This window comes from Tenrec ecaudatus, chromosome 12, assembly GCF_050624435.1.
Source record: "Tenrec ecaudatus isolate mTenEca1 chromosome 12, mTenEca1.hap1, whole genome shotgun sequence".
NCBI lineage: Eukaryota > Metazoa > Chordata > Mammalia > Afrosoricida > Tenrecidae > Tenrec > Tenrec ecaudatus.
In genome coordinates this window covers 62163090-62184500 of record NC_134541.1, presented here as the reverse complement: position 1 = coordinate 62184500, position 21411 = coordinate 62163090, and the positions used below count along the sequence as shown (strand labels likewise).

Sequence of the window (21411 nt, the reverse complement as noted above, 5' to 3'; positions counted from 1 at the left end):
ACTTTCAAACCCAACACAATCAGTAACCTTAAATCTGGCCCAGTTACATGGGACAGTAATGTCCTATCCCAAAGCACCCCTTCTCATGTGAACTGCTGCGATAACTTCTAACTGATCTTGCCAATTTCACTTTTGCTCCGATGGTGTTTTAATTTTTACCTACAGTGATCTTTTAAAAACATACTTGATGGTATTCCCTCAAAAAACTAAAAAAATTACCCAGCAACTTCAGTCCTAGGTATGTGTGATAGTTACGGTTTATTGTGCCAACCTGGCCAATGAACACATGTGGGATTAATTGAAGGGAGGAAAGATAAAGAGCTTGGTGAGCCTCGCCTTTCTTGTGTCTTGTTCTCCGATGGTTGGACCAGTGTGCGGCTGCCTAAGCTTGTTCTCTGCCTCAGTGGCAAGGCTCACTTCCTGCAAGGTATCCCCGAGGAGAAGCCACATGGACGTACCCCGATGCAGCCCTGGGTGCTGGAGCAACCGTGTGGAGATCCCTGCCAGAGCTGAGATACTTACATGTTCACTGATTAGGCTTTCCTCCTGCAGTCTGCATCATTGTATTTTTTGAAATTGAGGAGGACTTTGTAGCTTGGTGTCATACATATGAGCTAATGTCGGACTTATGGGCCTGGACAGCACTGGGTTGGGATGCTTTCTTAATGTACACTTATATAAAACTCTCTTATAAAATGTAAGTGTCTATGAATTTTATTTCTCTAGTCTACCCTGACTAACAGCATACAAATGCCAAAATACTTGAAAGCAGAGGCTCAAAAAAGACACGTCTACCCCAATGTTCAATTCACAATAGCCCAAAAATGTTAACAACCAAAATGTCCATCAAGTGATAAATGGATACACAAAATGTGGTACATACATACAATGGAATACTACTCAGCCAATAAGAGAAATAAAGTATGCTACAATATAGATAAGAGCATGAAAACATTATGCTGAGTGAAATAAATCAATCACAAAGGATAAATATTTTATGCCCTTACTTATATAAAAAGTAGAGAATAGCAAAAATGCACAGAGATCGAGTCCTGTGAGTGGTTTCAAGGGGCTCAAAATAGGAATGGGTATGCAGGGTGGGGGCAACGAGGAAGTTATTGCTTATGGCGTACTAAGGTGCAGTTTACAGTGCTGGAGAATCGGTAAAGTCAGTGGAAATCAGTATCGCACAGCTGATTAGTACCACTGCTGTCAATAATTTGTACACCTGTGAAAAGTTGAGTTACCAAAACGTATGTAATAAATACAAGTATCTTTTAACAATGACCAAGAGAAAGAGAGAAACTAGTGAGGCTGCTTATGCACAACCAAACACCTCCAGGGATTTGCTTTCTTGGTCATGGTTTCAGGGGAGAACCTGTATGTTGAATGTTGTGTCTAATACTTCTGTTCTATCTCCCATAAATGCCTGGGTTTTAAAAGCTTGCAGCCACCCAACCAAGGCACAATTGGTCTCAATTGACCTGGAGCAAAAGCAGGAGAGAAAAGGAAAAGGGAAGCAATGTGTAGCTAATTGCGTGTATGAGCAACTGCCCGCTTTGCCACAGGACAGAAAGAAGGTGATGGTGCAGAGGCAGCACCAATGCTAAATACCTGATGAAAGAATCTAGAGTTGAAAATTCTGATCAGCTTTCCTTTCGGCGCTGCCGCCGCAGCCATGAGTATGCTCAGGCTTCAGAAGAGGCTCGCCTCCAGCGTCCTCCGCTGAGGCAAGAAGAAAGTCTGGTTGGACCCCAACGAGACCAATGAGATTGCCGATGCCAACTCCCGTCAGCAAATCCGGAAACTGATCAAAGATGGCCTTATCATCCGCAAGCTTATGACCGTCCATTCTCGGGCCGAGGCCGCAAAAACACCCTAGCCCGCCGGAAGGGCAGGCATATGGGCGTAGGTAAGCGAAAGGGCACTGCCAATGCTCGCCTGCCCGAGAAGGTCACGTGGATGAGGAGGATGAGGATTCTGCGCCGGCCGCTCAGGAGATACGGGGAGTCAAAGAAGATTGACCGCCATATGTATCACAGCCTGTACCTGAAGGTGAAGGGGAACGTGTTTAAGAACAAGCGGATTCTCATGGAACACATCCACAAGCTGACGGCAGACAAGGCTCGCAAGAAGCTCCTGGCTCACCAGGCTGAGGCGCGCAGGTCTAAGACCAAGGAAGCACGCAAGCGCCGTGAGGAGCGACTCCAGGCCAAGAAAGAGGAGATCATCAAGACTCTGTCCAGGGAGGAAGAGACCAAGAAATAAACTCCCCCTCTCTTCTCTGTACCTAGTGGCCTTGGCATTTCTATTGATCAGTCACTCAATAAAAGCAAGCCTTACTGGCCTGCCCCTGAAAAAAAAAAATTCTGATCAAAGCTGGTAGGAAGATACAGAATAGAATTTAAAATTCTTAGAATTCAGACTTTCTAGAGACATGAAAGCTAGTTTAACCCTTGAAACTATTGTCCTTAGGTAAATTCTCTCTTTTCAGTCATTCTACCATTTTTTTCTCACATACTTCAGACCAACCTTATGATTATGGGATTAGAATAGTTAACAGGTAATCACAAATCAGGATCATAAAATATAAAGGATATACGAGGTGAAACCTCCTCCAAAAAATGGGGAAAAGTTCCAATGGGCAAAGATTTCATAATACTCATTTTTTCCACCAGGCAAGCATTAAGCAACTTGTTCTGAGTTAGTGCACCCAGTGGCATCGCCTGGGAAGGTTCTCACTGGTTACAGTGAATTTTTTCGCAAAAACAGTTTTGCTTGAATCTCGTGTTTTGTGAAGGCCAATTTAAGAGAACAGTGTGCGTCTGTGAAATTTTGTTTCCTGCTCGGGAAAAATACAACAGAAACTGCTGTCATGTTGAACACAGATTACAAGGAGAATGCTGTGGGGAAAACTCAAGTGTATGAGTGGTGTTCTCATTTCAAAAGAGGTGAACTGTAAATTGATGACAAACTTTGTTAGGGACGTCTGTCACACAACTAAAATGTCAACTCATAGTTCATTCCACCGAGTCACACCGGTCATCCAGCTTCCTAGAAGTGATTGCACAACGGTTTGCGACAAAAACGGCCTGATAAGTGGCAGATGGGAGACTGGTTTTGCCACCATGACAATGTACTTTCTCACACAGCCATCTCAGTATGCCAGTTTAGGGCAAAAATCCAACATGTCCCTCTTGCCCCACACACCTTACTCATCTGACCTTGCTCAAAGAGATTTCTTTTAGTTTCCACAAATGCAGAGGGACATGAAAGGACAGCAACTTGGCAATATAGAAAAGGTGAAGAAAAAAATATGAGAGGTACTGTCAGCCATCCAAACAGATAAGTTTGGAAAATGTTTCCAAGAATGGAATCCCAGATTTGACTAATGTATTAAGTATAATGGAGAGTGCTTTGTTGAAGGTGATAAGGTTTTTATTGCTTTAAAAAAAAATTAAATACATACCTTTGAAAAAATTGGAGGATTTTTGGGGTACCCCCTTCTAGTCTTTGGTCCTTAGGCATCATTATTTTTCAAAACATTTTGCATTTATTGTCATCATCATTCTCAAAACATTTGCTTTCTCTTGAGCCCTTAATATTAGCTCATTTTCCTCCTCCGTCCCCACAGGCCCTCCCTCAAGAACCTGATCTTCTATAAATTATTATTACTTTGTCATGTCTTACACTGTCCCACGTCTCCCTTCAACCACTTTTCTGTTGTCTGTCCCCCAGGGAGGAGGTTATATGCAGATACTTGTAATCGGTTCCCCCTTTCTACCCCACTCTCCCTTCACCCTCCCAGTATCGGCACTCTTACCACGGGTCCCGAAGGGTTCAGCTGTCCTGGATTACCTGTGTTTCCAGTTCCTATCTGTACCACATCCTCTGGTCAAGCTGGATTTGTAAGGTAGAACTGAGATCATGATTGTGGCGGGGAGGAAGCATTAAAGAACTACAAGAAAGTTGTATGTTTCATCACTGCTACACTGCACCCTGACTGGCTCATCTCCTCCAGGCGGCCCTTCTGTAAGGGGATGTCCAGTTGCCTACAGATGGGCTTTGGGTCCCCAATCCACACTCCCCCTCATTTACAATGATATGATTTTTTGTTCTTTGATGCCTGATACCAGAACCCTTTGATATCTCATGATCGCACAGGTTAGTGTGCTTCTTCCATGTGAGTTTTGTTGCTTCTGAGCTAGAAGGCCACTTGTTTACCTGCAAGCCTTTAAGACCCCAGATGCTATAGCATTTGATAGCCAGGCACCATCAGCTTTCTTCACTACATTTGCTTATGCACCCGCTTTGTCTTCAGCAATCCTGTCTGGAAGGTGGGCATCAAGGAGCGCCAGTTTAATAGAACAAAGTGTTCTTGCATTTGGGGAGTACTTGAGTAGAGGCCCGATGTCCATCTGCTACCTTAATACTAAACCTATAAATATATGCCCATAGGTCTATTTCCCCATGATCCTATATAAATATATTTACATATATACATGCCTGTATTTAGACCTTTTTTAATTCCCTTTGCCTCCAAGTTCTTTCCTCTATTTCCTTTTACTTTCCTCTTGTCCCACTATCATGCTCAGCCTTCATTTGGATTTCAGTAATTCTTCTCAGTTACATTGCCCTTGATCAAGCCCTACCTGGCTTCTTACACCCTCCTCACCACTGATTTTGGATCACTTGTTGTTCCCTTGTCCCTGGGTTTGTTTAACATCACTTTGTTTCCACCATCTCCCTCTCTCCCATGTCCCATGAGAAACTGTCGTTCCCATTGTTTTCTCCTCCAGATTGTTTATTCCGCCTATCTTATCTAGATAGACCTGCAGAGATAATAATATGCACAAAAACAAGACAGAGCAAAACAAAACAACAACAACAAAAACCCAATGACCAGAAGAAAAAAAAAGAAAAGCCTGTAAATAGTTCAAGGTCTGTTTGTTAGCCTTTAGGAGTGTTTTCTGGTCGAGTCTGATGGGGTGCCACGTCCTGGCCCCAAAGTCTACTTTCGGTCCTCCCTTGGGACTTCCTTTCCCTGCTCCCCTTGCTGTTCTGTTCCATGCCCTTAGTGTTTTTCCTCAGTGTGGTGGGGTCAAATTGGGCACAATTCCCATACTGTGTCTCCAGCGTTATCCCCCGTAAGGCTATGGGGTCAGTGAGGGATGTAGTGTCTCGTAGTGGGGCCCACCATAAGGTGGGGCTAGTCCTCTGTGCATTGGCTGTTCTGAGTGAGGATATTGTCCTCAAGGCTTGGTGGGCCAGGATGTGCTCCACTCTCTCTTCCTCCCCTTTCATTTGCTCTCATGTGCTGTAGCTTCAGTGCTGTCCTCTGAAGTAAATTCTTCTTGGGGGAGGGGTGGCTGTCCATTTATTTAAAAGGTTTTGTATGACGTTTTAGGTGAAAATTTTTACACAGCAAGCCAGATTCCCACTTAACAGTTTTTATATAAATTATTCTGTGACACTGATTACAATTTTCACAATGTACCAGCATTCTAATTATTTCCATTCTGCCTGTTCTTTTCCATTTATGGAGCATCCTTCTCCTCATTGCTTCTCATCTTTGCGTTAGGCAAATGTTAACCATTTGGTCTCATTCGGTTGACTGTTTAAGGATGCACATTTACTCAGAGGGAATACTGTTTATTTTCTAAGCAAATCTATTATTTGGCAGACACCGGATAGGGCAAGATATGACAAAATAATAATTTATAAATTATCAAGGGCTCATGAGGGAGAGAGAAGCAGGGAGGGAGGGGAAAAAAGAGGACTTGATGCAAAGGGCTTAAGTGGAGAGCAAATGCTTTGAAAATGATGAGGGCAAGGAATGTACGGATGTGCTTTATACAATTGATGTATGTATATGTATGGATTGTGATAAGAGTTGTATGAGTCGCTAATAAAATGTTTTTTAAAAAATCTATTATTTGGCCGAAAGGTGATCTCCATCAGGAGTTTCAGTGTCAAGTTCAAAGGGTGCCTTAGGGTGACAGCCTTAGGAGCTCCTTTAATGGTCAAGTAGATCTGGCCTTTTATCGAAATTTAAATTTTGTTCTAATTTTTTCCCCACTCAACCCAGGACCTTCCAATGGGTCCCTGATGAAACAGTTCATACCTGAGGTAATCTTTAAACTTTCCAACAAAAATATACAACCCTGAAGTCTTAAATTCAAACAGTCGTTCAGTTTAACTGGTAAAAGTCTTGAGCAGTATGCCCTTTTAAGATCTATCTCTATGGCACCAAATGACAAGAGCCATTGAAATGATTAGGTAGGAACCTTAAGGGGCAGTGAGTTGCTGTTAGTGGGGAAAGAACAGGTAAATGACCGTGGTTGCACCATTCAAAGATGCAATCAATGTCACTGAAGTGTACAAGTCGGAACCGTTGAAGAGGTGTATGTTTTGCTGTGTATATTACCACCAACAAAAATACATTATTTTAGAAGCACATATAACTGACATCACAGTATTTTCTGACCAGAGCCCTCTAGAGTCTTCCCATCTGACCTAGAAAAAAAATCCAAATTTCTTACCATTACTTATAATGCTCTAGCTGACTTGATTCTTCTTTCAAATGTCCTTTTAGTATATTAGAATAAAATATATGATTTCATGTAATAAAGAAATGGTATTGATTGTTTTTAAATTAGGGGCTCATACAACTCTTACCACAATCCATACATATACATACATCAATTGTATAAAGCACATCCGTACATTCTTTGCCCTAATCGTTTTCAAAGCATTTGCTCTCCACTTAAGCCCTTTGCATCAAGTCCTCTTTTTTTCCCCTCACTCCCCAAATGGTACTGGTTTTAAAAACAAATTTGAAAACCATAGAAGCAGATTATTTTTTAAAGTACATTGTTATTTCAAGAATCTTTATTTCAGAATCTGCATGTAGTTAAGGGAGACTTAATTAGTTTGACTGGAATTTCCTATTAATGAATATGGGATATGCTAGAAAAAAGAAAAATAATAAGTGAGGACCATGGGGAGGAAGAGGAAATGACAGATAAACATTTTTCTCAGCTACCTACCTGGTTACTTCTAAACTCGCGTGCACACACACACGAACACTTATCAGTTTATAGAAAATACAGGAATCATTCTGCAGGTCTGAAAACTGAGCCTAGGAACCCATTCCCCTCATATATACCTGCTGAACACATCCAATTTCTCATCATGTGAATTGAGATGCTGCTGCAACTGCTCCGAGCTTATAAATCGGCGGTTACATTCATAACAGGGCCAATTCTTCTCTTGTTCTCGAAGAACTGCACCCATAGGAAAGAAGTCATAAAGGCTGATGGTCAATACACACCGGAAAATCCCAAATAGCTAGTGTCCCCACTATTCCCATCCAGTTGTAGTTCAAAGAACCCATAACACAAATAGAACACACAATGTCGGCTTATTGGCATTGCTGTTTTGCCATGAAATCAAAGACCAAAATTTGAAAGACAGTTGGTTTTTAAGAACTTTTTCTGATATATTCATATACCATATCACAGGAAAAAATATCCTCACATCATCCCATATCAAACACACACACAACCAATCAACACACACAACCACATTACACTGAAATGACAAAGGTGCAAAAATGTAAACTTGTACCCCCAAACTTGTGATTTAAGTTGCATATTTTATTGCAAATAATCTTGAAAACCAATGCCCAATATAATCACTTTAGCAAATGCTCGGAAACAAAACAAAATTCACTGCCATTGAGTCCTACTGGCTCATAGTGACCCTATGGCATTGGGCAGAACTGCCCCTGGGGGTTTCTAAGACTGTACCTCTTTACGGGAGTAGAAAGCCTCATCTTTCTCCCTTGGAGTGGATGGTGATTTGGAGCTACCAAAGGTTAGCAACTTCATATGGGTAGCCACTATGCTCCTTAAAGTGGTCAGAAGTATCTATGAAAACTGAGTAAATACATACTCGATGCTTTAGCAATTCCACTCTTAGATGTATGGCTAGCAGAAGTGTATCCATAAATTCAATAAAAGAAGTGGGTAGGAATGTTCATACTGGCGTTCTTAATAATAGCCCCAAATTGGAAACAACTCAAATTACCATCTATAGTAAAACATAATAAAGTATGGTATAATACCAAACAGCAATGAAAATGACCAAACTATGTTATGTACAACAATATGAGTGAATTTCACAAACTAAATGTTGAACAAAAGATACCCAAAAGTGTATATCACTTCATTCCATTTATGTAAAGTTCAACAGTATGCATATTTTAATCTGTGTATTGGAAGTCAGATCAGATACTCTTGGGAATGAATAGTAATCAGAGCAAATTCCAGGACGTTGTTAAGATTCTCATTCATGATCTGGGTGCAGGTTAAACAAGTATTCACTCTGAAAATTCATCGAGTTGTACACTTATGATTTGTACACATTTCTGAATATAGGTTATATTTCAACAATATTTACACTTAAAGTCAATGCCTGCCTTGCTAAAATGTTAGAGCTGTTTAAATCTAGTTAAGACCCATCCTCTGATCTAAGACCAATGTAATATTTGGAGGCTTTCATTCTATTAAATACTACTTTCCAGTATGCACAAAAGAAATGTAAAATGCCATTGATGGGTAGCTCTAAAAGTCCTATTGGAGTATCTTTTAAAATAAACTGATATAGAAAAATGAGGTTGCGAAGCATATAATATATGCAATTTGAATTCATAAATGTGCAATATAAAAGTCCAATCACCTTTCCTTTCTTCCTCAGAAATGTCATGAATTTTCTGATTCACGAACTCAGCATAGGATGCAGCATACCATACCTGCAAGAACATCAAAAAGAACTAAGGACCGTTATCAGATGTTCTTTGCATGCTTACATTATTTCTCCCACTTACAGATTGCAACTCAAGGCATGATTTTTTTTTTCTTGAGTTCTTTCAGTTTAAAATATGTATCAAATCTTCTCAAAATATTCTCAAATTTCAGATGGGATAGACACAAGGTTGTATGTTGACTCTCGTGGACTTGTTTTAATTTCTTCAGTTTTAACTCGAACTTACCTATAAGCAATTTGTGGTCTGTATCCACAGTCAGTCCTGGCCTGGTTTTAGCTGCTGATATTGAGTTTCTTCATGGTCTTTTCTCATAAATATAGTCAATTTGATTTCTGTGTATTCTATCTGGGGTCCTTTTGGGTTGTTGAAAAATAATTTGGGGGGGTTGAAGAAGTCTTGGTCTTGCAAAATTCTATCACGCCAGCTCTGGCTTCATTTCTATCACGAAGGCTATATTTTCCAATGACTGCTCCTTCCTTTTTCCCCCAACTTTTTCATTCCAGTTGCTTATAATTATCAATGCATGATTAATGTTTGATTAATTTCAGACTGAAGACACTGGTAGAATTCATCAATTTCCTTGTCACTAGTTTGGTAGTTGGAGCATAAATTTGAAAAGCGGTTGTATTGATTGGATTTTTTTGAAGGTGGACAGATATAATTCCATCACAGACAGCATTGTACTTCCAAACAGAGCTTGAAATGTCATTTTTGGTGATAACTGCAACATCATCACTTTTGATTATTTCATTCCCACCATAGTGAAGCATACAATTTTTTAATTCAAAATGGCCAATGTTTCAGCTCACTAATGTCTAGAATGTCGATTTAAGAATTTAATTTTTAAGAACTTCCAATTTTCCTAGATTGACACTTTGTGCATTCCAAGTTCTGATTAGTGATATTTATAGCTGTTTTTTTTCTTCTCATTTTGAATCATGGCCTATGTGGCAGTTATGTAATCTACTGTCAATTTAAAGAAGGGGTGGAGTCTAGCCTATCAACCAAGTCACAGCTTGATGACCTCATTTGAAGGCGTGCAGAGATGAATAGCTCATTGGAGGCCAGACACGCTCTCTCTCTCTGCTTCGTCTTCCTGTTGACAAGATACATGGACCTATGCTGATGGAGCGAGAGCCCTGGAGCTGGAGGAGCCACATGGAGACCCATGCCAGCACTAAGATACTTCCTCTGCCACTAGACCCACTGGCCTGTGATCTTCCTGAATTCAGCATCATTGCATATATTGCATGAGTCTAAAGAGGAATAAATAGACTGGTATTGGACATATGGGCTAAGATTGGACTTAGGGACTTGAACTGGATAGGGCTGGGGTGTTTTCTCAATATACAATTGCTCTTTTATATAAAGGTCTTTCTTATCACATATGAGTGTCTCTGGATTGGTTTCTCAAGTCTACCGGGAGTAATACATTATGGTACCTTGGAAGTGGGGTGCTAGAGAAACAAATCATTAAGATGGGGAGTCGATGCTGGTTTGAACTCTGCCTCATGGTAGAACTTCTTTGGCTAGCCAGAGGTCAGATATGACCATGTGCTTTACTGGGTTGTTTTCTGGAAAGGACATGGGAAGTTAAACTTTGATTATTTTCTTTGTCTTTATTCCTGTTTGAAATGGAAAAAGTGAATGTGATTAATGTATATTTTGAGCTCAAGGGGCAAAATTCTCCTTGAATTTCTCAGAGACCATGCTGCTTAGTGAAAATGGCTGAGAGAAGGTCAAATGGCTGACAGAAAGCCTGGCTCTGGCTTGATTCAGTCAGAGGCCTAAAGCCATACTTCATATCAATGGAATAGTTTAGATAAGGATTAAGATCAGATAGATATGGATTGAACTTGACTGTTTCAAGAAGTGAGTTTAGGATCTGGATTTACTAGATTTATACTGTTTTCTTCTACCTATTGTTACTGATATGATTAATAGAAATTGTTTGGGGGAAGTATGAAAATAGATAGTTTGTAAGCTCTTTTAGCCACCAATTTGAATCTTCAAATAGGTTGAGGGCACGCCTGCAAAGAAGGCTCTGAAAGGCTAAGCCCCACCCAGTGTCTCCAGTGCTCAGGACATTTGAAGGTGAAGAGACTTGCCTAGGAGGCTGTTGAGAGATTAAAGAAAAAGGGAACTCTTTTGCTTTTTGAATTTTGAAAGAATGGTTTGTGCCTGAGGCCGGAAAAATTTGGAACATGGAAGGTACTCTCCACCCTTCTTCAGGCTGACAGTAACAGATCACCCCTTAGCAACTTGACAACTTTTACACAAATTGGTTTCAACCCAAAGCAACCTTACAGAGGGTTTCTCCAGAGGAGTAGCTGGATCGGTTGAACCTAGACCTTCTTACTATTTACTGTGCAATTCAGAGTTAACATATTCTTGTGTTCATTATTCACTTAGGTTTCGTTTATACCAGGAGGTTAACACAAATTATTCAAAGAAGATGGTCATGTTGCTAACACAGCTTTTAAACAACAACACAAAAAAGGATTCACCTCAAAATAATTTTCCCTTAGAATCACAAGCAAAATTTCCATGATCACAAGTTAACAACTAGATAATTTCAAACACAGAATTATTCCCCCAAATAAATTTCCAAAATCAGAAGCCAGTACACACAATTCCATGGGTAAAATGACACATTCTGATTTTTAAAAGAAATAGATCCATGTAATAGAATCCTCTTTTACAAAAGCTCCGGCTTCCCAACAAATTCTTCATAGTCGATAAATGCAGCTCCGTGACCCCATTTTTAATCCTTCCATAACAAATACCAATCTATTCCCCAAACAATTATTTCTTTATCACTGGGCCTAATACCTTTGTATAGGCCTTTCATGGGCACAAAAGCCTGGTAGTTTTCATCCTGTCTTTATGGGATCAATACAGTGGGTAAGTCGTTAAGTACACAAATTGTAAGGAAAGAATTAGTTTAGTATGAATCTCACCTCTAAAAGAAAAAAAATAGCACAGTCTTACATAATCACTCCTGGAAACAAAGGGCATCACTGACTCAGCATGGTACCTTAAGCTCCTGCTTGGGCTCTACATTCTTTATTGTTGTGTAATACACGTGGTGGCCATATTGGTAAGCTACCAGGTTCTGTTCCAGGTGGTTCTGGGCAGGGCGCACAAACATCATCCAGTTGCAAAGAGTCTCATCGGACAACTCAAACCAGAGCTCTTCCTTCAAACCCCTTTCTTTCCGGTCCCCTTTATCAAGAGAAACCTAAAACCAAAGAGGGCAAGAAGCTGCAGTAAAGGGAAACTTCAAAACAACATTCCCATCTGATTTGCATTCACCTTGTAACAGAAAATATTGCTCCTTACATTGGCTATAAATTGTGGCTCTTCCCTTTGGCTCAAGCAGGGCGTTGCAATTGTGACTTGCCAAATGCAAAAAGGAAAAATAACTTTCTCAAGCTTCATTTGTATGAGAGTTAATTGGAAAAACCTGAAAGTCAACAGTCCAACTGTACAGCTTCATTTGAAGTTCCACAAAACCCACACACCACCCTTTTCTAGAAATAAACCAGAAAATGCAAACAAACATATTCTCAGCTCATTACATCTTTCCTTTTTTTAGGACTCAACTGAATTATTCTGTAATCTGTAAGGAGATGAAGGAAAACCCTCGCTGCGTCATAGTATTCTGTCTTGGTGGAAGAAAGGGAATCTTCCCAAGCTAGTAGTGGTCTCTCAGAAGAACCCACATCCAGTCATCCGCCCCGTCCCACTGCCCTTAGTTCTACAGAGCAACACTCCAAGAAGCCGGCCGCAGAGAGGGCTAGAGAAGCAAAAGCATCACAAGTACAGAGAAGTTGTGATATAAAAATACTCTCTCAAACATCGCACGATTCTTCAAAAATTCAAGACAACAGACCTGTTGTAATAATGTCATCAAAAACTGAAACACGGTTTTCCTGAACACGTTTTTGGCACACAGCAGATTTCACCGGTCTATGTAATTCTGCTATATTCCAGTCAACGCAAATACCTGCCCACCACCCCAAAAAAAGCACGAGATCAGCAGTTAAGCATTTAAGAACTCAAACTCTCAGAATTATTCAAAAACTATCTCAGAGGACTGAGACAGCAATCTCCATTTAAATGATGAGAGAAATCTTTATTTAAAATAAATTAACCAGAGAAAGAAAAATACTACCCAACAAATTCCTAGGAGTTGAAATAAGAGACACAACAGGCAAGTGTTAAAAAAGTGATGAAGCACAACTTACCTTTAGGTGAATGTAACAGTCTTTCAGCTCAGACTCCCTGACAAGGGGTCCCTCCACAGGGCCAAACTGGGTACGCTTGGGAATGCGTCTCTTGGAAAAGACCCCTCCTAGGAACCTGTCTATGTAGAGAACCAGGGGGAGACTGGCTCTGGCTCTTGTGAGCACTGGCCGGTTGGGGATTGGATGCAAAGGACCATGCTTTGGGCATACTGATGAATGTGCATTATTACACTCCTCACACCCTGCAAAAGAAAGAAAATCTTTAAACAACGGTCACATTTTTCAACATGCCGCGATTTAAGGTAAAAAGGTCTAACATGAAAAATCCCCAAATCTAAGTTTGCAAAGCAAAATTCGTCTACCTCCATTAAATTGTAATACATCAGGTTTCACAGATCAATAAAATCCAATTACTGTCCTTAACATCAGACAAGTCAGTTTATGCTAGCCCCAAACAGTAAGTTAACTGAGATTTGTTTATCTGCTGAAATTAAAATCCCACTATTGTAGCTTATTGTTATCATTGGTGCCGAGTCAACTGGACTCATGGGAGCCCCGTGCACAAAGAGGTAAGACCAGTGCGATCTAGAGGGTTTCCATCGACTGACTGTTGGCAGTAAAGTGCCAGGCCTTTATTCCTAGCCCATCTTCGTGTGGAAGCTCCGCTGAAACCTCAGTTCAGTGTGAGAGCAGCATGCAAGCCTCCACTACCGAGTATCGGGTATCGGTAGTTGCACATTAGACACACAGGCGAGGACTTAAATCAGGACTCCTCCATGGAAGGAGAGAATTTTATCAATGAAAACATTACTGCCTCCAGAATTAAGCTAGTGACAGTTATAGCATCTGAAAAGAAAAAAGGGCTCATCACGCTCAATAAAGAGAAAAAGGAGAAACAAAGCTATTAAAAATATATACAGCTGTAATGAAGATGAAGTGAGATGATGTATGGATAGCAATTAACAGTGTCTGTCAACTAGGAAGTGTGACCCAAAATATGTACCCCAATTCTCTTACTGCAGTTAGCCTAATTTACATCAGGTTTTCCTTCTCCTCCGCCTCAGTCTCTGTGGAATTTTTCTAACTTGCTACGTTGCTCTGAGGCAAACTTGATATTTCCTGAAACAGCCACCAGATAATTCTGAGACTCATCCCAAGAAATGCTCATTGCTGCTGCTAACTGAGACATCTTGAAACTGGCCTAAAACTTCACAAACACCGTATTGTTCTCCCTGCTTGCTTATGGTCAATAAGCGCATCCTGTGATTATCCTGAAACTGGAGTGAATGGAACACATCTGTATGTGACTCCCCCAGGGTGTGAATTCCACAGTGAAAAGTAGATAATCTCTATGTATTCAGATTTCAACTGAGATTCCATCAGGACAGACTGTGTGGCCATCCAATTCCCTGCTGGTGCCACCTTCCAACAAATTTCTCTCGATCATGGGAGCGAGCGAATTGGCCACGCTGGTCCATCCACGCAATGAACCCTTATTAGCAGTAACAGAGGGTTCGATACATGTGAACAATGAGTCCTTGGGGGGCGCTAGCGCTTAACTGCTCAGCCACTAACCAAAATGTTGGCAGTTCAAATATACCCAGAAGTGCCTTAGAAAAATACCAACGGCGATCAACTAGAATCAACGGCGATGAACTTCCTAGCCAGTAAAATACACATAGCTCTTTTCTGACACACATGGGGTCATCAAGAGTCAGAGATGATTCTACAGCAACTATATTTTTGGTTTTTCTTTTCTGGTATGTAACACACATAATTGCATGAAACAACACTGTTGATGAGATTGTCCTGGACTTACATAAGTCATGAGGGTCAAAGGGCCGAGGAGGATCTGGTTCCCAGTCATCTAGGTCTGTGTCTTCCCCATCTTCCTCCTCATCGTCATCAGTATCTTCATCCTCATCTTCATCCTCTTCCTCTTTTGCTTCCAGTCTCCCGATGGGATTCTGTAGAGTTGTTAAAGGATCCGAAGCATCCACACTCTCAATGGAGGGCAACACTTGGTTATGTACTGGTAATGAGGCCTGAACAGAAGATTTAGGATATAAAGTTAGGCGATACTTCTCTTTAGCCACCTGGTACACACACAGAGAGAAAGACAGAAAGCTTTTTCAAGTCCTGGAAAAAGTATTTCCATTTATTGAATGTAATGAGGAGTCTGAATTCATTTTCTTTTTTAACTTCATTTTCTTATATTTGATTGCTGACAACTTTTACACCTCTTCGCTGTACCCCACATCAAAACAAATGAAGAAATCATGGCTGTATCGACACTGGAGATAGATTTAAAACCATGCAAGCCCCAGCCTGCATGTTGAACTTTCACTCAGCCCCCAGCCATTGACCAAAGTAAAACTCTCAGGCCATTTGGTCTACCCTGTTCTCTCTGAGACCTGAATTACGGGAGAAACAAACACTTCATGCCGGTGCGTGTTTATGTGCAAGATAAAGAGAGAATGAGGGCCATAAATTGGGTGAATGCTACTCTATCAAATATATACACTGACAGAAAAGTCTCTTAAAAAATTCTCCCACCGGCTAAATATTATAAGGTTATTTCCCAGCCTCTTTTAATACAATGTTATTTCTACTGCACAATTAAAACCATGAGATATACTTCTTAGTAAATAAATATATATAAAAGATGTTTGTAAAGACATACAGGATGAACAAGTGTGGGAAAAGAAAAGAAGGATGCCCAGGTATCTGTATGGATTGACAGAGGCATTTACCTTTGCTTCACCCATGAGTGTGGTGAAGCTAGAAGGGCAGAGTTATGAAAATTCTTAGACACAATCAAATACCTTGAAGAAATGAGTCATTGAGCCTGGGGGCTCAGGACTACAGTCTTAGGGGGGCACCAAGGACAACTGATAAAACAGAGTCTACGTGTTGTACATCCTACTTTGTTGAGTGGAGATTAGGGTTTTAAAGGCTCATGAGCATCCATCTAGGGTGCAACCATTTGTCCCTCCATGTCTGGAGGAAAGACAAATGATGAAAATTAAAGATACAGGGAAACAATGGACTAATGGACTACATGAACATCAGTCTCCACAACCCTGATACCAGAACGAGATGGTGCCCACCTACCATTATTAACTGCCCTGAAAAGGATCACAACAAATGGTTCCAGACGCACAAAAACAAAACAACCCTGACTAGCACAGAGTTGAAGCTGACTCATAGCAACCCTGTATGACAAGGCAGAACTGCTCTTTCCAGTTTTTAAGTCTGTAACTTTTTTATAAGACTGTAGCTCTTTACAGTGGTAGGACCCCCACCACACACTCCCCCGCCTTTTTTTTTTTTAGTTTCTAAGTCTTTATATGAATAGAAATCACTCTTTCTCCCAAGGAGCAGCTGGTGGTTTCAAACTGCTGTCCTTGCAGTTAGCAGCCCAATGCATAGCCACTATGCAACCAGGGCTCCTAGATCCTACACAGAGGAGAGAAAAACGTGGAACAAAACTCAAGGCCTTAAAATTATCAGGCTTATTGTTAAAACAGAAACTAGTGAAATGCCTAAAACTATGGGCTTGAGCCACTCCTCAGATCTGCAAGTGAACTTAACCTTGATGGCTCCATTTTCAGGCAAACAACTGACAAGTCTAAAGGGGGAACTAATAAGACTGGGAGATATGCACACCACAGAATAATCAACAATTTTAGATAAAGTGGGTAGCATTTGCTGGGTAAGAAGGAGAAGTAGAAATGGAAAACATGGGAGGAAGTAGATAAGACATGTTTTATTGTGAGGATTGCATTCAATGAGAAATAAACTTTGTTTGAATTATTGAGTGGAAAATTGACCTGTAAGACTTCACCAAATTCACAATAAAAAGAATATGTAAAAAAAAAAAGAGAGAGAGAATGAGAAATAAAATCAACATACACTACATCACCAGTCAGAAATCAACTCACTTAAAGCAGTATTCAAAAAATCCCAACCATACAAGACTTAAAACAGGGAACCAGAAATACCAATTCACCATAAAGAAGAAATACAAATAAAACAGAGGAAAGTGTAGCTATGAAATATTCTAATGAGAAGACAGGTATTTTGTAAGACAAAATAGACTACCTTAATTAGGGAAAAATTAATAAATAACAAAATAAAGAAAATGGAAAACCCTCATCAAAATATGAGAAAAATCCAGTATAAAGTAAAATAACGACAAAGAAAAATACACACACAAAAGGAACTCAGCACAAAAATTTATGAAAAACAAAAAAAAACCAATAACACCTTACATCAATATTCTACTTATAAGAAATATACATTAGAGATAAAAACAAAAACAAACAAAAATCAAAAGGACAAATATATATCAGACTAATAGAATTTTTTTAAACAGAAGTAGCAAAACTTTTAAATACTATTAAAATGACTTCACAGCAAAATTCATCATGAGACACAAAGAAGAACATTACATGATCAAAGTGATAATTAAACAAGAAGACATAACCATGATAAACACATATGCAGCACCCAATGAAAGACCTTCAATTTATGAGGGGGTACCCCTACCCCTCCAAAAATAAACAAAAAATCTCTGTTGGGTGGAGCTCTTATACTATGCAGTTTTCCCATTACACGTGCATTGAGCAGCTCACTCTGAGTTAGTGCACCCAGTGGCATCACCTGGGAAGGTTCTCTCTGATCACAGTGAATTTTTTCGCAAAAGCAGTTTTGTTCACATTTTTTGTGCTGGCTGATGTAAGAGAACATTGTACAACTGTGAAATTTTATTTCCTGCTTGGGGAAAATGGCACAAAAACTGTTGTGGTGTTGAACACAGCTTACAAGGACAGTGCTATGGGAAAAACTGAAGTGTATGAGTGATTTTCTAATTTCAAAAAAAGGTGCGATGTCGATAGGTGACAAACCTCATTCTGGGCATCCCTCAACTTCCTGAACAGATGAAAATATCGACTGATAGTGGAGCTCATTCCACCAGGTCAGACTGTTAATCAAGCTTTCCAGTTAAAGGTTCTGGGAAGACTGCATAACAGTGTGTGACAAAAAAGGCCTGATTTGTGGCAGATAGAGGATTGGTTTTGCCTCCATGACAATGCACCTGTTCACACAGCCATCTCAGTGCACCAGTCTGGGCAAAAACTAGCATATCTCTCTTGCCCACGCACCTTATGCACCTGACCTTACACCATACAACTTCTTTTTGTTTCCACCAATGAAGAGGGACATGAAAGGACAGCAATAAGACTACGTAGAAGAGGTGAAGAAAAAAACAAGGGAAGCCCCCAATAAAATGATTTAAAAAAACAAAACAAGAGCAGTGCTGTCAGCCATCCAAATAATAAGTTTGAAAAATGTTTCCAAGAATGGAATCCTAGATTTGACAAATGTAGTAAGTGTAATGGAGAATACTTTGAAAGTAATAAGGTTATTTGGTTAAAAAAAATCCATAGCTTTAAATAAAATTCCAGTTATTTGTTGCTGTTGTTACCCCTCATCCCTTAATCAAATTCTTACGACATTAGAGAAACAGACAATACTACAGTAATAATAGGGAACTTCAATACATGCTCTCCAGCAAGGACAAAATATAGGGCAAGAAATTCGATAAAGATACAGAAAAACTAAGCAGAAGAGTTAACCAACTTGAACACTCAAGACATATCCAGACCACTCAACCCAATAACAGCACAACATACATTCTTTACCAGCATGCGTGGACCATTTTCTAGAATACAACAAATATTGGGATGCAAAGCAAGCCTTAATAAATTTTTAAAATTGAGATATTACACACCATTTTCTTAGACTATAATGATAAATTAGAAGTCAATAGGAAGACCAGGGGGAAAAGAATCAAATACACAGAAATTGAACAACAACCTGATTATATTACTGGGTAAGTGAAGAAATAAGGAATGAAATGTAAAATTCCTTGAAATAAGTAAGAATAAAAATATAATATACCAAAACTTTGGGAGCAAAACAAAAACAGTACACAGCAATTTAAAGCAATAACACATGTAAAAAAAAAAAAAAAAAAGAAGGAATCAAAACCAGCACCTTAACCCAACATTTTCAACAATCAGAACAAGAGCAGCTAAAGAAACCTTCAGCACAAGAAAAGAAATAATGAAAATAAAAGCATAAATAAATGAATCAGAACATGAAATTTTAACAAAGGAAAAGAAGATGCGAATATTAGAAATAAGAAATAAAAGGGGCGACATCGCCACAGATCAACTGAAATGAAACTTAATAGCACATACTATGAAAGACTATACGTTAACAAATTTGAAAATTTAGATACAATGGACCAAGTCCTAGAAACACTACTTACCTAAATTAACACAGATTGATGTAGAAAACCTCAACAGACCCATAACAAAAGAACTATATCAGGCCACTTAAAAACTGAAAACACAGCCGTCCAGTGGCAGATGGTGTCACTGAGGAATTCTAGCAAGCATTCACGGAGGCATCCTACTCAAAATACTCCAGAAGAGAAAAAAAGATAGCAACTCCCAAACTCAGTTTACAAAGTGAGCCGAGCCCTGATACCCAGCCAGGCGAAGACATTACCAGAATAGGTCCCCTCTGCACACAGATTCAAAAGTTCTCACAAAACGCTAGCAAATAGAATCCAACCAATTATCAAAAAATAGTAATACAGCATGATCAGGTGGAATCCACACCACATACACAAGTATGGCTCAACATTAAAACAATAATCAATGTAATCCACCATATGAATAGATTACGGGCAAAGAACTACATGGGCCTATCGACTGGGTAGAAAAGTCATTTGATAAAATCTAATCCCTATTCCTGTTAAAAACACACAGCAATGTTCTAAAATTGATTGTGGTTATGAATATACAACTCTTCTTGATATAATAGAACTATTGAATTATATAAGATTATATGCCAAGAAAACTGTTTAAAAACACACTTTGCAAAATAGAAATAGAAGGGAAATTTCTGAACACAATAAAGGTCGTATACATAAATTCAGGGGCCAACACCTCATTTGATGGAGAGAAACTGCAAGAATTCCCTTGAAAACAAGAACCAGACAAGGATGTCGTTTCCCACATGTTTTGTTCAATATTGTGCTGGAGATCTTAGACGGAGCTATTATACAACAAAAAGAAATCAAGGCATCCAAATTGACAAAGAAGAAGTAAAGTTCTATTTGTAGATGATTTTTTTATTTTGTTTTGTTTTTCACCCGCAGCCCGCTGTAGATGATTTAATAGAGAGAAAATTCTAAAAAGACTCGAGAAAATTTCTAGAAAAAATTGAAAGATTGAGCAACATGTGGGGTACAAGATAAATAAATGAAAAATCAAGGGATCCCTGTATTCTAACAAAGAGAACTCTGGGAAATAATTAATTTTTTTTAATTAAAAAAAAAAACAACAAAAAAGAGAGCTTTGGAAACGATATTTAAAGCACATCGCCAAGACTTTTCCCCAGGTGAACTACTGCTGGATTCAAACCATCGACCTTTCAGTTATCAGCTGAGAATGCTTACCTAATGTGCTACCAGGGATCCACCCTAAAGTGCTGCTAAATAATTTTCCCTAGGGCTTAAATAGAAAATTTTTTATTGAAATGTGGAATTCTACAGTCTACATTCTGCCTAGCAAATCTCATTTTATTTCTTTTCTTCAAGCTGTTCTTTTCCATGACATCACTACTTGCCCCTGTGGAACTGAGTCTATTCAAGAAGGGTAACAGAAGAGGTACACATCACAGACACCTTGAACACCAGAACAAAAAGACAACTATACACGCCATCCTGCAGCAGAGCCAGACACTCGACCACAACAAAGCTGGCAAGCAATGTGCATAAATTTTACCTAGAGAAACAACAGAGACAAAAATATCAAAACCTATGCGTTTTGTCTTGAACAATAAAATGCAGGGGCGGGGGGGCGAGAAAAATAACTAGTTACACTTTAGGGTATATTTTTTCCCTTCCAACTGAGTACCACTCTCTATTCTGAAAATTGGAAAAATGAATTCTGGGCATATTTTATCTGAGAAGGGAAATATGAAACCACGTTGGGCAGCAGCTTCTTGATTCCTACTGAGACCAATTATCAGTGCGGCATATTTTCTTCTCAGTGTGTGGGAGTCACACATGTTCACTGTTAGAAAAAAGGAGAATACTGTGCTCCCAGGTTTGGAGAGAACTGAGGCCCAGCCCAAGAATGAACAAGTACATGGAAAATGCATTTCTGAAAAAGGGCTTCAAGTGGGTTTTGCCACCATTGAAATCAACTGAAAACAGGGAGTAGGGGAAGAGAGGCAACCATCATCTAC

General features: G+C 39.5%; 1 protein-coding gene and 1 pseudogene across 2 annotated transcripts in view; one reads left to right on the top strand and one right to left on the bottom strand.

Annotated features, from left to right (window-relative positions):
* Positions 1 to 21411, bottom strand: part of PRDM10 (PR/SET domain 10) — a 149373-nt gene that overhangs the window by 49951 nt on the left and 78011 nt on the right. For both annotated transcript variants that reach the window (XM_075564083.1, XM_075564084.1), the window contains 5 exons: positions 14900 to 15125; positions 13081 to 13322; positions 11868 to 12071; positions 8743 to 8815; positions 7169 to 7286 (listed from right to left, as the gene is read on the bottom strand). In XM_075564083.1, coding sequence (XP_075420198.1) covers positions 7169 to 7286; positions 8743 to 8815; positions 11868 to 12071; positions 13081 to 13322; positions 14900 to 15125 — 863 coding nt within the window. The remainder of the gene's footprint in view (positions 1 to 7168; positions 7287 to 8742; positions 8816 to 11867; positions 12072 to 13080; positions 13323 to 14899; positions 15126 to 21411) is intronic.
* LOC142422516 (large ribosomal subunit protein eL19-like) lies at positions 1679 to 2315 on the top strand (annotated as a pseudogene).